Source organism: Scyliorhinus torazame, chromosome 17 (genome assembly GCF_047496885.1).
Source record: "Scyliorhinus torazame isolate Kashiwa2021f chromosome 17, sScyTor2.1, whole genome shotgun sequence".
Lineage (NCBI taxonomy): Eukaryota > Metazoa > Chordata > Chondrichthyes > Carcharhiniformes > Scyliorhinidae > Scyliorhinus > Scyliorhinus torazame.
The window spans coordinates 27,934,031-27,950,218 of record NC_092723.1 but is presented as its reverse complement, the minus strand read 5'-3'; the positions used below and the strand labels follow the sequence as shown (position 1 = coordinate 27,950,218).

The 16,188-nt window shown below is 47.6% G+C and overlaps 1 protein-coding gene across 2 annotated transcripts in view; it reads left to right on the top strand.

The window, feature by feature from the left end:
* Window positions 1-6,409, top strand: part of LOC140393801 (uncharacterized) — a 30,959-nt gene extending 24,550 nt beyond the window's left edge. For both annotated transcript variants that reach the window (XM_072480248.1, XM_072480250.1), the window contains exon 4: window positions 1,931-6,409. In XM_072480248.1, coding sequence (XP_072336349.1) covers window positions 1,931-3,348 — 1,418 coding nt within the window. In that variant the 3' untranslated portion in view covers window positions 3,349-6,409. The remainder of the gene's footprint in view (window positions 1-1,930) is intronic.
* Window positions 6,410-16,188: the final 9,779 nt, after the last annotated feature.

The following is a 16,188-nucleotide window of genomic DNA, read 5'->3' as shown; positions in this document are numbered from 1 at the left end:
TTTTGCGTTTTGGGGTTGCGTCCCACACAGACACGGGGAGAATGTGCAAACTCCACATGGACAATGATCCGGGGCCGGGATCGAATTTCTAATTGTCCTTCACAATTAGTGCCTGGATTTGACAGGACTGTAATCCTATGGTTGTGGGATCATTTTGCTCTGTCTATAAAATGGTACTCTGGTTTTGAGCACGCATGTCCTGTGTTGTACCTTCACTGGGTTACTATCTTATTTTGTAGGTATGCCTGGCTCCTGACATGCTGTCCAACACTCTTCTCTGGGTTAACTAGTTTACCTAGCTTGATGGCAATTGTAGTTTCACAAATATGCCAGACCATGTGGTTACAGATTGTGGTTCTGGATGCTCCGTTATGAACTTCCAAGATTTGTTCTGAATCGATCCCATTGAGCACTATGGTCGTGCTACGCAACACAATGAAGGGAAATCCTACTGTCAGTGAGGAAGACTTTTGCCAAGTCAAAAAAGAAATGGTGTGCTTTTTAAATAATTTTCCTAACTGGGTGATCTATCTGTTTTTTTGACACATCTGAGTGACCAGCTAGGCTTTTTCAGAAGGCAGTCAAGAGTGAACCATATTGGTGTGGGTTTAGAACCACATCTCGGCAAGACTAGGTCAGGATGGCAGATTTCCTGCTGTTGAAGTAAATTGCTGTGAAGGCACTTTCAGAAGTAAGTCTCGTATAAATGCAAATTATTATTTTTTTAAAGTTATCAAACTTCCAAGTTTGTTCTGATTTTTTTTTTCTCTCCTGTTCGTTCGGCTCTCCTCTCACTGTGAAAGTCCTTCTGTCTTTTTCCCCAAATCTAGGCCTCCGACCGTGCCTGTCTCATTCCGACCAATTGCTTCTGCTTACTGCTGTACTTCCTACTCAAACCTTTCCTGTTTCAATAAAAACAGTAAGCATATTGATTGCTGTACTTGCTATTTTAATCCAAATTTATGTTGAGGAGTAATTACATAATTGAACAATGTTTATTTTTAATGTCAAATGAGTACAATTTCACATAAATTAACCATTAAAACAAAATCCAATTAAGGGGCAATTTAGCGTGGCCAATTCACCTGCACTGCATATCTTTCGGGTTGTAGGGGTGAATCCCACGCAGACACGGGGAGAATGTGCAAACTCCACACGGACAGTGGGCCGGGATCGAACCGTGAGGCAGCAGTGCTAACCACTGCGCCGCCCAATAAATTAACAATTTAAAGCAATGGAAATATTGATAAAAGAGGATATCTAAAGAAGGCACTTAAAATTAAATTGATTAAAATATATATTGATATATAAAATGAGATTGTATAATAAATAAAACATGAATAGGGGCCCATTTTACTTTTTCTATTCTATTCAAATTTTAGTATTGTTATCTGAGATCAACGCATCAGTGATTGACTTGCCCATGTATACATTTTTAACCATTGTGTTGCAGCCATCATATTTCAATGTCAAAAAAAGCACTTTTATAACTAAATAATTTTTGTTGGTTTTGTTTTCTGACTGCAACTGGAATTTGCAATCTCCTTCAGTCTTTGACCACCATCAATAGAAGTCTAAGTGGCCTTAAAGTCTAAGTGTAATTGTTGTAAATAGACACTAAAGGCAGACTAGATAAAACATTGATGTGCTTTGGCAGCCATGTGGTTGATTGCATGGTGTAATGCCCCCCTGCCTTTTTACAACAGGATGTTGTGTTACCTGACTCAGTAACTCCATACAGATGGGGAATAAAATGTTTAACACTGCTAAACGTTTAGTAGTTTTTGTCCAAATCCTAGTGGATATTTGAAATGGTGGTTTTGCATTTCCACCTAGCTTTGGACTTTTTTGAGAATTGCCTAGTCTGTTTTAATTCTCTTAATCATTGTGAAACTGCTAACTTTATTTTTGTGTTTTTGTTCCTTAATAGTACCTGATGGTAAAATCCCAAGGGCATTTTCACCAAATAACAAGAACAGCACTGACTCCACATCCCCACAGATAGTGCGAGCAAAATCTGGAGCATTTATCCCACGGGCAGTTTCACCAAGCAGCAATAGGAACAGCATTGATTCCATGTCCCCACAGATGGTGCGAGCTAAAACTGGAGCAAATACTCTGCCTAAATATAGCCCAAAGCTGAGCACTGAAAGCAAAAGCACACTATCCAGTCGGGTATCAGAATCCAGAAGTCCTATCTTCTCAGGAGATAATAGACAAAGATCCCATATTGTAACGGTTCAGCATCAATTGGTGGAACCCAAAGATGAAAAGTCCAGGCTAGGTCCTCCCACTGCCCCTAAACCCTGGAAACTGCCACCCAACATCATCCTGAAAAGCCTCCCGAAGAACGATGGTCCTATGGTATCTAGTACAAACTCTCTGAATAAGATACCAAAAGGTGTTCCACGAAGTAATGGGCATAATCTATCTAGGGATAATAGCACTGAAGAAGAAGCGCAGCACATTCGAATGGAAGCTTTGGCCAAGCTAGGCTTGCGGTCAGATGACCAGACGAGCAATTCTGCAAGTTCTCAAGGTCTTCTGCAAACTGGGTTAGCATCCAACAGTCCGCTAGTCACAGTGGACAACAAAATCAAGACCTACCAACCGGAAGTGACGGTGAAGGGCACCAAACCAAGCCACTCGAGACATTCAAGTATTGGATTTGGCCCTCCTTTGAACCATTCAGCTGCCATTCCTGTTGACCCTGGCAGAAATGGCACTCCAAAAAAGCCGGCAAAGGTGATCGTGGGGAATGTGAACATAGCACAATCGCAGTTTGGTCCGACAAAATCGAGCAGCTTAAAAAGGTTTACCATAGCTGGTGTAGATATTCCTCCAACTGTGAGCCATGGGTATGCCCGAAACAACTTGGGCACCTCTTCACTTAATCCTGGCATGAGCAACACCCTGCCTATTACCAAAAGATCAGCGAACGTAAGTGAAGGACAAGCGACAAATTTGAACACAGCACAATGGCAGTTTGGTGCCACAAAGGCAAGTAGCTTAAGGAGGTTTGGCAGTGACCAGCCCACCTTGTATTCTGGTAATGCACAAAACACTTCAGTTGTTGCTGCTGCTGATCCTGGTCTGGACAAATACAATAGGCTCAGGCCCTTGTCGGTATGCTCAGAAAAAGATTTGTCTGACAGGCACGGATCTACTTTAGAGCCTGTATCATCTGACAAACCAGGAAGGAGATTATTTCCAATAACGATAAACCATATTTCAGCCAAATTTCAGAAATCTCCACCAAAGGGACTTCATGTGCAAGTTGCACCACAGGGGCCAACCAGTAAAGACCGCAGGGAAGCATTGAGAAAGCTTGGCCTTCTGAAAGACTAAAAATAACCTTAGAAGACTTGAGGCAGCTCCGCTGACTTGCTGGAAGCAAATTTAGCCAAATGGGCAATAACTTGATTAACTGCCAGACTACACAAAGCCATAGAGAAACCTCGCTAAAACTTCCTGCATGAAACACCATCGACTTTGGTTAAAGATATTAATTTAAAAGGTGCAGTCTTATTTTGTGCAATCAGTTAAATGAATATAACAGCTTCAGGTTTGCCTTCTTGGCACAAAATGCTTTTTGCCTATAACCTCCATTCACCTCCATTCATTTGGTGAGTGAGTTATGACTGCCGAATGCCTGGTGCACTAGGCAACCGCTCTTCCTGCCTCTAGTTTTCAATGTGATATGTGTCCCAGGTCGGATTCTTCCCCCATGTGCTGCCTGCGAGCGGACTCTCCCATTCCCCCCCACACGAACACACGTGATATGCCACATGGTTCTTCTCCATGTGACACAGCCAGAGCAACTGAGATATGATCAGCAATTCTATTAACATGATGACCGCCTACTTATTGTCATCGATAGAAATTATTATTACCTATGTACGACGAAAGACCTCCGTCTGAATGTGGCTTGCGTTAGGAATGTTAGAAACATTCTCTTTTTGAACGGTGACTTATAAAATATGGCTGTTGTTCAGAGAAGGGGTTTTAGTTTTTACTGCAAACATTGTTTTAATTATGATACTTTTAAATGTATGATTATACAATGCACTCTGAATTATTTTATTAGTGAAACTTTCCATATAAATACTTGTTTCGGCATCTCATTAAATTTCTAAGCATCCTGCTTTACAAATTAACGGCATCTATTTGAGAAAATTTCCTTTAATTCTGGCGAAAGTAATTATTGTGTATATGTATTGAGAATTTATGAACTATTAATTCACCTTGTGTGCTTATGAACTACCAACCACCGATGTTGAATAAATTTTTTTTCCCAAAACAGCAAAAAGTCTGTCTTTTAGCACGAGCATGTTCAAGTATTTTTAAACTATTCATTGTTAAATTTATTGGCAAAATGGCACAGAATGTCATTTTCTGCTGCTGAATTGTTTGAATTTTGGAGAGGCTAAGATGAGGAATGCCGTGACTGCATTTTATTTTCCTTCTCTACCTTAAAACCAATCCTTATGCATACCAGCTGCTAAGTAGGCAGGAGACGCCAACCTTATGGCCCTTCCCTTTTTTTCTCATTTGGTTTCTGTTCTCCTGCGGCCATGTCCTGTCAACTGCTTGACAGGATGTCATTTGTTCGAGTTCTCCTGGCAAACACACGGCATAAATTGCATTGGTCTCTTTTTTTTTTTTTTAAAGAGTCATTAACTAAAACTAACTGCATGGAGCCTAACCTGAGGGATGTTTATCTGCTGCATTGGGTATTGCAAAGCACCACTGACCACAAATGCATGTTGCATCGCTACCAGTGAATTGACTATGCCTCTGGCATAGTATTCAGTATATAAGCTCGTCTGGAATACAGAAGTGAACCAAATGTTAATGTACAACTGGAATGGAGAAGTTAATATACAACTGGAATGGAGAAGTAAGTGGGGCTGCTTTGGCGAAAACATCCTGGGAGTAATAGTTCACTTGTACACACAAATTTCAAAAAGCTATCCAATTTTAGGTTAGGAAACAGTGCAGCTGTGCAAGCGAACAGTGAATGTTCGCAAATAGTTCTAACTGGTCTGAGTTCTTAAGTTAATCAGCTGAAACTGTTCAGTGTCACAATTTGTGTATTTATGTTTTGAAATCAACATGATGTAACTATGAATTTAACTAATGAAAAGTTAAACCTTGGCAACTCTTTTTAAGCGTATCTTCGCACCCATACTGTTTTACCCTTCGAGGAATAGTGAGGAAAGTTGTGGAAGGATTTCTAAGCTGATTATTAGCCCGTTGAACCATGTTATCAATGCTTCTCCTGTGTCCCAATAAGCCCTGGTTGTTTGACTTGCACCCGGAGCTTCTGGTCCAATGGTAGTGGTGCTACCGCTGCACCATATGACCTCCATAGCTCATGAACATCCCAGGAAATCCTCTATCAGTGTGGAGTTAGTTGTGATTGGTTGAGATAATGGTATGGTTGCTTCAATTAGCTTTATGCCTGTGAGTTAGGGAGGGGAAACAAAGCCAAGACTCCTGCTCTTGAGCACTGTCCAGCAACTCTCTGATAAAAGTATATGTACATACTTCAGATAGAGGCTCAATAGTGCTCAGACTTCATTTTCCCACGCATGGTCAAATTACCTCTGGCACTCAAATCAATGCTGATTGTAAAATGAGTGGTCATGAGAACACCCACAGACATAGCCCTCTATCACCTGGTCACAATCCAGACCGTGACCATTTGGGGGTGGTACACAGTCATGCCTCTCAAATAGTTATATAGCCTCCGATGGTGCCCGCTATGTACGCAATCGCCTTCGACAGCACCAACAGACGACACGCCACTTCAGTCATCTGGCCTATGGCACAGACCACCGACACATGCAAACTACTCCAGAGGGCAATGCAGTGAGCCCTGCACCTGTAGAACGCACTGACTGATGCTCAGGGTCGTCTACCAGCTCGAGAAAGACTTTAACACCACCAAGTGGCGTGATCACACGCTCAGGGCACCTGAGCAATCTGAATACAAGGTTCCAGGACTTTATCCACTTAACCGAGAACTGGCTTTCGAATTTCAGCTTTCTACAACAAAACAGGTGTGAAGAGGAGAGATGTGATGGACTATTACACCAGCTGCAACAGCTTAATCCGTGCCTCATTGTATATGTAAATAGTTATGCACAGTTAGCTTGTTTAACTTGTCTGTTTCACAATGGTCTGTATATAGTTTCGTATTACGCACATTGTTACATCTCCTTGCTCTAAATGTTCCAGCTAAATGACGAAGATGTAGACCGAGTGATCACATGAGAATGTGATAGCATAGCTCTAAAAGAGGTCACGTGGCAGGAGCGTGGGATTTATCCCTGGGAGAACAAGCAGAGCACAAGTATTAACATGGATGCTAAACTGGAGAATAAACTACTCTTTGTTGAAAGTCCTTGCTGTCAGTGATTCAGAAACCCAACACATTAACACTGATATAAATAATGGTCATTTAGCTGAGGTACTATGCGGGAACTAGTGTCTGCATCACCAAGGTGATTTTATCACACGCCATCTTTTCCCCCAGGCTTCCACCATTGATAGCTTGATTTGATTTGATTTGATTTATTGTCACATGTACCGAAGTACAGTGAAAAGTATTTTTCTGCGGCCGAGGGAACGTATACATTACGCACATAGTAGACAAAAAGAATAATCAACAGTGAACATTGACAAATGGTACATGACAAACGATGATCGGTTACAGAGCGGAACAAGGGGCCAAACAAAGCAAATACATGAGCAAGAGCAGCATAGGGCGTCGGGAGGGAACAGATCATTCCGAGGGGGAGTCATTGAGGAGTCTTGTAGCTGTGGGAAGAAGCTGTTCCTATGTCTGGATGTGCGGATCTTCAGACTTATGTACCTTCTGCCTGAGGGAAGGGTCTGGAAGAAGGCAAAGCCTAGGTGGGAGGGGTCACTGATAATGCTGTCTGCCTTCCTGAGGCAGCGGGAGGTGTATACAGAATCAATGTGGGGGTGGCAAGCTTGGTGTGATGCATTGGGCTGAGTTCACCACACTCTGTATTTTCTTGCGATCTTGGACCGAGCAGTTGCCATACCAGGTGTCATGCAGCCGGATAGGATGCTCTCTATTGCACATCTGTAGAAGTTGGTGAGAGTCAATGCAGACATGCCAAATTTCTTTAGCTTCCGTAGGAAGTAGAGACGTTGGGCTTTCTCGACTGCTGCATTAACGTGAGTGGACCAGGACAGACTGTTGGTGATGGTGACCCGCAGGAACTTACATCTATTGACCATCACCACTTCGGAGCCATTGATGCAGACGGAAGTGTGTGCCGTGCTACATTTCCTGAAGTCGATGATCAGTTCCTTGGTCTTTCCGACATTTAGAGAGAGGTTATTTTTGGTGCACCATGCAACCAAGTGATTTATCTCCCGCCTGTAGTCTGATTCGTCGTTGTAGAAGTTATGGCCTACCACAGTCGTATCATCCGCAAACTTATAAATTGAGTTGGAGTTAAATCTTGCCACACGGTTGTGTGTGTGTATAGGAATTACAGTAGAGGACTGAGCACACATCCTTGCGGGCCCGGTGTTGAGGACTATTGTGGAGGAGGTGCTGTTGCCTATCTTGACAGATTGCAGTCTGTTGATGAGGAAGTCAAGGATCCAGCTGCACCCGGGGGGGGGGGGTCAAGTCGAAGATTGCAGAGTTTGGTTATTAGTCTTGTCAGGATAATTGTGTTGAAGGCGGAGCTGTAGTCTATGAACAGCAGTCTTACATAGGTATCCTTGTTGTCGAGGTGTTCGAGTATTGATTATAGAGCCAGGGTGATAGCATCTGCTGTGGATAGCATCTGGTTGCGGTGATAGGCAAACTGCAGTGGATTGAGACCGCCTGGGAGGCTGGCAAATCGATCTACATGATACTCCACCTTCCTGGGGCAAGTTGGAAAGAGAGTGGCCTCTTCAACTGATTAACAGTTCTCTTTTTTAAAGAAAAACAATTTTATTGAGGTATTTTTTGGCATTGTAAACAGTTACAGATAACAGAAATGTGCAAACATCAATATAAAACCAATACTTCAATCAAACCATACTGCACATGCCCGCTCCTCTCCCCTAGACACTACCTGCCTATTTATCCCTCCTACTCTAATCTTCCCCACCCCCCCTCTTCCCCCCCCCCGCTGACGTTCACTCTCCCGCGAAGAAGTCGATGAATCGTTGCCACCTTAGGGCGAACCCCAGTACAGATCCCCTCAAGCGAACTTAATTTTTTCCATAGCCAGAAAACTTGACATGTCTGAAAACCGGTCTTCGGGGGTTTTGAGTCCCTCCATGCCAGCAGTATTCGCCGCCGGGCTATTAGGGAAGCAAAGGCCAGAACATCTGTCTCTCCCCCTGGACTCCCGGGTCTTCCGAAACCCTGAAAATTGCCACCCCTGGACTCATCACCACCCTTGTTTTCAGCACCCGGGACATGACCCCCCGCAAATCCCTCCCACTACCCCCTAAGCCTAGGACATGCCCAAAACATTTGAACACGGTTTGCTGGTCCTCCCGCGCATCCAGTGCACTTGTCCTCTACCCCAAAGAATTTGCTCATCCGAGCTACCGTCATGTGGGCCCGGTGAACGACCTTAAATTGAATCAGGCCGAGCCTGGCACATGTTGCGGTTGAGTTTACCCTACTCAGAGCTTCCGCCCACAGCCCATCCTCCATCTCCCCGCCGAGCTCCTCCTCCCATTTGAGTTTCAATTCCTCCGTCTGGGACTCTTCCCCCTTCATGAGCACCATGTAGATATCCGAGACTCCATCCTCTCCTCCTCCTCCTCTAGAGACTATTCTGTCCTGGAATTCTATTGGCGGGAGGCGTGGGAAGGATGGGACCTGTCTGCGTACAAAGTCCCGCATCTGTAAGTACCTTGCCAGCCCAAATTTCTCCTCCAAGCCCCTCAAACTCGCAAAGCACCCCTCCAGGAACATATCGCCCACCCTCGTCCGCCACCACGTTCGAAACCCTCCATCCATGTTCCCGGGGGCGAATCGATGGTTATCACATATTGGAGCCCAGACCGACGCACCCCCCCCCCCCCCACATGCCTCCTCCACTGGCCCCATATCCACAGGGCCGCCCCCACTACCAGGCTGGTGGAGTACCTGGCCGGCGACAGCGGTAGGGGAGCCGTGACCAGGGCTGCCGAACTGGTGCCCCTGCAAGGAGCCGTCTCCACTCGCTCCCAGATAGACCCCGTACCCACCATCCACTTCCTTATCAAGGCTATGTTAGCTGCCCAGTAGTAGTTGATCAGACTCGGCAATGCCAGTCCCCCCTCGCTGCGCCTCCTTTCAAGCATCGCCTTCTTCACCCGCGGGGATTTTCCCGCCCAGACAAAGCTCATGATAATTTTGCCGGTCCTTTTGAAGAAGGACTGTGGGATAAAGATCGGGAGGCACTGGAAGATGAACAGAAATGTAGGGAGGATTGTCATCTTTACAGTCTGCACCCTCCCCGCCAGTGACAGCGGGAGTGCATCCCATCTCCGAAACTCCCTCTTCATTTGTTCCACCACCCTAGTCAAATTTAACTTATGCAACCTGCCCCAGTCTTGTGCCACCTGTATCCCCAAGTACTGGAAACTTTCCTGCACCAGCCTAAATGGCAGCTCCTTCAGTCTATTCTCCTGGCCCCTTGACTGCACCACAAACATCTCACTCTTGGCCATATTTAGTTTGTACCCTGAAAACCGGCCTAACTTCCTCAATGTTTCCAGTATATTTTCTATCCCGGCCAGTTGGTCCGACACGTACAGGAGCAGTCGGCCGCATAGAGAGAGACCCTATGTTCCACCCCCCCCTAGTCATTCCCTTTCACCCCTTCGCAGCTCTCAATGCCATCGCCAACAGCTCTATGGCCAGCGCGAACAGCAACAGGGAGAGTGGGCACCCCTGTCTGGTCCCGCGGTGTAGTCTGAAATAATCTGACATTATCCTGTTCGTCCTAACGCTAGCTTTTGGGGCCTGGTACAATAATCTGACCCAATTAACCAGTCCCTCCCCGAACCCAAACCGTCCAAGCACCTCCCACAAATAGCCCCACTCCACCCGGTCGAAGGCCTTCTCAGCGTCCATTGCCACCACTACCTCCACCTCCTTGGGGGCATCATGATCACATTAAGCAATCTTCTCAAGTTAGCTGTCAGCTGCCTGCCTTTCACAAACCCTGTCTGATCGTCCCCAATCACCTCCGGTACGCAGTCCTCAATTCTAATCGCCAGGACCTTGGCCAGGAGCTTGGCATCCACGTTGATCAGGGAGATTGGCCTGTATGACCCGCAGGATTCCGGGTCCTTGTCCCGCTTCAGTATCAGCGAGATGGTGGCTTGCGACATCATCGGTGGCAGGGTCCCTCTGTCCCCTGACATTCCACTATCTCCGAGAACTTCTTGTAAAACTCGACTGGGTATCCATCCGGTCCCGGGGCTTTCCCCGACTGCATGGCCTTTAGGCCCCCCAATACCTCCTCCGCTCTAATCGGGGCCCCCAGCCCGTCCACTAGTCCCCTGCCTACTTTTGGGGTTAGTCCATCCAGGAACCTTTTCATCTCCTCCGGCTCTTCCAGGGGTTCTGAAGTGTGCAGCTTGCTATAGAAGTCCCGAAATACCTTATTCAGTCCTGCCGGGTCCTCCACTCTGCTCCCCTCCCCATCAACCACTCTACTTATTTCCCTGGCCGCCTCTCTCTTCCTGAGTTGCTGCGCTTGCAATCTGCTGGCCTCCCCATGCTCATACACCACTCCCCTCGCCTTCCTAAGTTGTTCCACGGCCCTACTCGTGGATAGCACCCCCAGTTCCGCCTGTAATCTCCGTCTCTCCCTGAGTAGGTCCTCCCCTTGGGACCCCGCATGCTCCTCGTCTATCCGGTGAATTTCCCGAACCAATCTGTCCATTTCTGCTCTGTCCGCCCTGACCCTGTGAGCCCGAATTGAGATCAGCTCCCCCCTCACTACTGCCTTCAGCGCCTCCCACAGGGTCGCTGCTGAAACCTCCCCCATATCGTTCACCTGCAAACTGCCCACAAAGAATACACCACAAGGCACCTTTAAAGCAGTAAACAGTCGACCTGCAGTCCAGGCACAGTAGGCATCCCTTCAACCAGTAATTCCCGGACCCTCAATAAGGGCACATAAAGGGAAGCAGGAGAGTAAGGAACGGGAGCGGTTGCTGCAAGAACTTTTGAGGGTGGACAGACAATATGCGGAAGCACCGGAGGAGGGACTGTACAGGGAAAGGCAAAGGCTACATGTAGAATTTGACTTGCTGACTACGGGCACTGCAGAGGCACAATGGAGGAAGGCACAGGGTGTACAGTACGAATATGGGGAGAAGGCGAGCAGGTTGCTGGCACACCAATTGAGGAAAAGGGGAGCAGCGAGGGAAATAGGGGGAGTGAGGGATGAGGAAGGAGAGATGGAGCGGGGAGCGGAGAGAGTGAATGGAGTGTTCAAGACATTTTATAAAAAATTATATGAAGCTCAACCCCCGGATGGGAGGGAGAGAATGATGGGCTTCTTGGATCGGCTGGAATTTCCCAAGGTGGAAGAGCAGGAAAGGGTGGGACTGGGAGCACAGATCGAGGTAGAAGTAGTGGTGAAAGGAATTAGGAGCATGCAGGCGGGAAAGGCCCCAGGACCGGATAGATTCCCAGTCGAATTCTATAGAAAATATGTGGACTTGCTCGCCCCGGTACTGACGAGGACCTTTAATGAGGCAAAGGAAAGGGGACAACTGCCCCCGACTATGTCTGAAGCAACAATATCGCTTCTCTTAAAGAAGGAAAAGGACCCGCTACAATGCGGGTCCTATAGACCTATTTCCCTCCTAAATGTAGATGCCAAGATCCTGGCCAAGGTAATGGCAATGAGAATAGAGGAATGTGTCCCGGAGGTGGTCCACGAGGACCAAACTGGGTTTGTGAAGGGGAGACAGCTGAACACGAATATACGGAGGTTGTTAGGGGTAATGATGATGGCCCCACCAGAGGGGGAAACGGAGATAGTAGTGGCGATGGATGCCGAGAAAGCATTTGATAGAGTGGAGTGGGATTATTTGTGGGAGGTGTTGAGGAGATTTGGTTTTGGAGAGGGGTATGTTAGATGGGTGCAGTTGTTGTATAGGGCTCCAATGGCGAGCGTGGTCATGAATGGACGGGGATCTGCATATTTTCGGCTCCATAGAGGGACAAGGCAGGGATGCCCTCTGTCCCCATTATTGTTTGCACTGGCGATTGAGCCCCTGGCGATAGCGTTGAGGGGTTCCAAGAAGTGGAGGGGAGTACTTCGAGGAGGAGAAGAACACCGGGTATCTTTGTATGCGGACGATTTGCTACTATACGTGGCAGACCCGGCGGAGGGGATGCCAGAAATAATGCGGATACTTGGGGAGTTTGGGGATTTTTCAGGGTATAAATTGAACATGGGGAAAAGTGAGTTGTTTGTGGTGCATCCAGGGGAGCAGAGTAGAGAAATAGAGGACCTACCGTTGAGGAAGGTAACAAGGGACTTTCGTTACCTGGGGATCCAGATAGCCAAGAATTGGGGCACATTGCATAGGTTAAATTTAACGCGGTTGGTGGAACAAACGGAGGAGGATTTCAAGAGATGGGATATGGTAGCCCTGTCACTGGCAGGGAGGGTGCAGGCGGTTAAGATGGTGGTCCTCCTGAGATTCCTCTTTGTGTTTCAGTGCCTCCCGGTGGTGATCACGAAGGCTTTTTTTAAAAGGATTGAAAAGAGCATCATGGGTTTTGTGTGGGCCGGGAAGACCCCGAGAGTGAGGAAGGGATTCTTACAGTGTAGCAGGGATGCGGGGGGGGCTGGCACTACCGAGCCTAAGTGAGTATTATTGGGCTGCTAATATTTCAATGGTGAGTAAGTGGATGGGAGAGGAGGAGGGAGCAGCGTGGAAGAGATTAGAGAGGGCGTCCTGTAGGGGGACTAGCCTACAGGCTATGGTGACAGCCCCATTGCCGTTCTCACCGAGGAACTACACCGCAAGCCCGGTGGTGGTGGCTACACTGAAGATTTGGGGACAGTGGAGACGGCATAGGGGAAAGACTGGAGCCTTGGGGGGGTCCCCGATAAGAAACAACCATAGGTTTGCCCCGGGGGGAATGGATGGGGGATATGGAATGTGGCAAAGAGCAGGAATAACGCAACTGAAAGATCTGTTTGTGGATGGGAAGTTCGCGAGTCTGGGAGCGCTGACCGAGAAATATGTGTTGCCCCAAGGGAATGCATTCAGGTATATGCAACTGAGGGCTTTTGCGAGGCAACAGGTGAGGGAATTCCCGCAGCTCCCGACACAAGAGGTGCAGGACAGAGTGATCTCAAAGACATGGGTGGGGGATGGTAAGGTGTCAGATATATATAGGGAAATGAGGGACGAAGGGGAGACTATGGTAGATGAACTAAAAGGGAAATGGGAAGAAGAGCTGGGGGAGGAGATCGAGGAGGGGCTGTGGGCAGATGCCCTAAGCAGGGTAAACTCGTCGTCCTCGTGTGCCAGGCTAAGCCTGATTCAGTTTAAGGTATTACACAGGGCGCATATGACTGGAGCACGGCTCAGTAAATTTTTTGGGGTGGAGGATAGGTGTGCGAGGTGCTCGAGAAGCCCAGCGAATCATACCCATATGTTTTGGTCATGCCCGGCACTACAGGGGTTTTGGATGGGGGTGACAAAGGTGCTTTCAAAAGTAGTAGGGGTCCGGGTCGAACCAAGCTGGGGGTTGGCTATATTTGGGGTTGCACAAGAGCCGGGAGTGCAGGAGGCGAGAGAGGCCGATGTTTTGGCCTTTGCGTCCCTACTAGCCCGGTGCAGGATATTGCTAATGTGGAAAGAAGCCAAGCCCCCGGGGGTGGAGACCTGGATAAATGACATGGCGGGGTTTATAAAGCTAGAGCGGATTAAGTTCGTCCTAAGGGGGTCGGCTCAAGGGTTCACCAGGCAGTGGCAACCGTTCGTTGAATACCTCGCAGAAAGATAGACGGAATGGAAAAAAGAAGGCAGCAGCAGCAGCCCAGGATCGGAGGGGGGGGGGGGGGGAGGGAGGAACCAGAAGGACTCTCAGGGTTGTTAATATATACTGTATAATATGTATAGGTCGTTGCTACAGATAATTATATATTGGACTGTTAAATTATATTTTTGGAGAGTGTTACTTGTGACAAGGCAGTTGCCAATTAGGGCTAGTTTTCATTTTTGTTATTTATTATTTATTCATTTTTTTGTTTATAAAATAGGTCATTGTTATTTGTGTTGTTATAATATTGTGTAAAGGATGCACAATGTACTGTGTTGGTTGACCAAAAATTTTCAATAAAATATTTATTAAAAAAAAAGTAATTCTCGGACCCTAGCTTGCATCCGTGGGTCCTTTTTTCGAGACCAGCCCCTGATCCCTCACAAAGTCCATCGCTTCTTCGGGCTCGGAGAAGTAGTGGTATTGGCCCTGATACGTAACCCAAAGACGGGCTGGGAAGAGCAGACCAAACTTCACGTGCTTTTTGAACAACACCTCCTTAACTTGTTTAAAGGCTGCTCACCGCCTGGCCACCTCCTGGTTTAGGTCCTGGTAAATGCGAAGAACACTGTTATTCCACGTGCTGCTCTTAGCGCTCTTTGCCCACTGCAGCACCCGCTCCTTCTCCACAAACCTGTGGAACCGAATCACCATCGGACAGGGGGGGACCCCCCGGACGCACCTGTCTCGCCTGTACTCTGTGTGCCCCCTCCAGCTCCGATGGTCGCGGAAAGGCTTCAGCCCCCATCAGCTGCATCAACAGGTCAGCCACAAACACTGTGGCATCTGCTCCCTCAGCCCCCTCCGGGAGGCCGATGATCCTCAGATTTTGTCTACGGGCTCTATTTTCCAGCTCCTCTACTCTAGAATTTACAGTGCAGAAGGAGGCCATTCGGCCCATCGAGTCCTCACCGGCTCTTGGAAAGAGCACCCCACCCAAGATCAACACCGCCACCCTATCCCCACAACCCAGCAATCCCACCCAACACCAAGGGCAATTTTGGACACTAAGGGCAATTTATCATGGCCAATCCACCTAACCTGCACATCTTTGGACTGTGGGAGGAAACCGGAGCACCCGGAGGAAACCCACGCACACACAGGGAGGATGTGCAGATTCCGCACAGACAGTGACCCACGCCGGAATCGAACCCGGGACGCTGGAGCTGTGAAGCAATTGTGCCATCCACAATGCTACCGCTCAGTCCAGCAGTCTTCTCTGTCTCTCCTTCAACCCGTCGATTTCTAGCGCAGCAATCATCTGCGCATCCGCCTGCTCCTCCACCTCCCCCAGCTCCTTAACTTTTTCGTCCTGGGCATCCAGTCTCTGGTTCAGCTGATCCACTGCCTTCTGAAGTGGGTCCAAGTTATCCCGCTTCAACGACTCAAAACTGCTCTTTATCACCTGCAGTATGTTTTCCAGTGCCTGCTGGATCGCCAGGTGCGAGGTCCGCAGGGCCGCTATCTTTGCTCCCGGGTCAGCTTCCCCTGCACCTTGCCTTTGTCCCTTCCTCTCCCGTTTGCGCTGCTTTCTGCTCTCCCGCAGTTCCATGCAGCTCTGCTCGCTCCTTAGCCCTCCCGTGGCCGTCCTTTCACAGCCCCGCAAAACCGGGGAACCAGGTCCTCAAATCCCGCCGGAGTGAGAGCCCCCGAATGTGCAGCTCACTCACTCATTGCCGCCACCGGACCTGATTAACAGTTCTTGACCAACGTTCAATTGTCTTTCATTCCTCAATCTCAATAAAATAAGCGTTCAAATAAAGTGAAAAAATGTACCTCCGTGATTGATTTTTCCTAGATTTCTATCCTGGGTTGCTTGCAGCAATGCCTAGGAGAGTAATCTTCCACTCCGAGAGACTCCGGGACCATCTTAGAAGGTTGCCAACCCTACGCCAAGGAGGAGTTAACACTGTAAGGAAAACTTACTTGGATTGGTTAAAAACATAATTGAAGTGATTGAGAATTTTTTTTTTTTAAGAGACCAGGAATCTTTTAAAGAGAAAACGACTTGATAAATGGAATCAGGACAGTAAATAATGCTCATCTAATTAGGCCCAAAAACTTACAGAATGCAAAACTCTTTTTGTCAGAAATGGGTGGAGGTTGGGTGTGAGGTGTAAGATCTC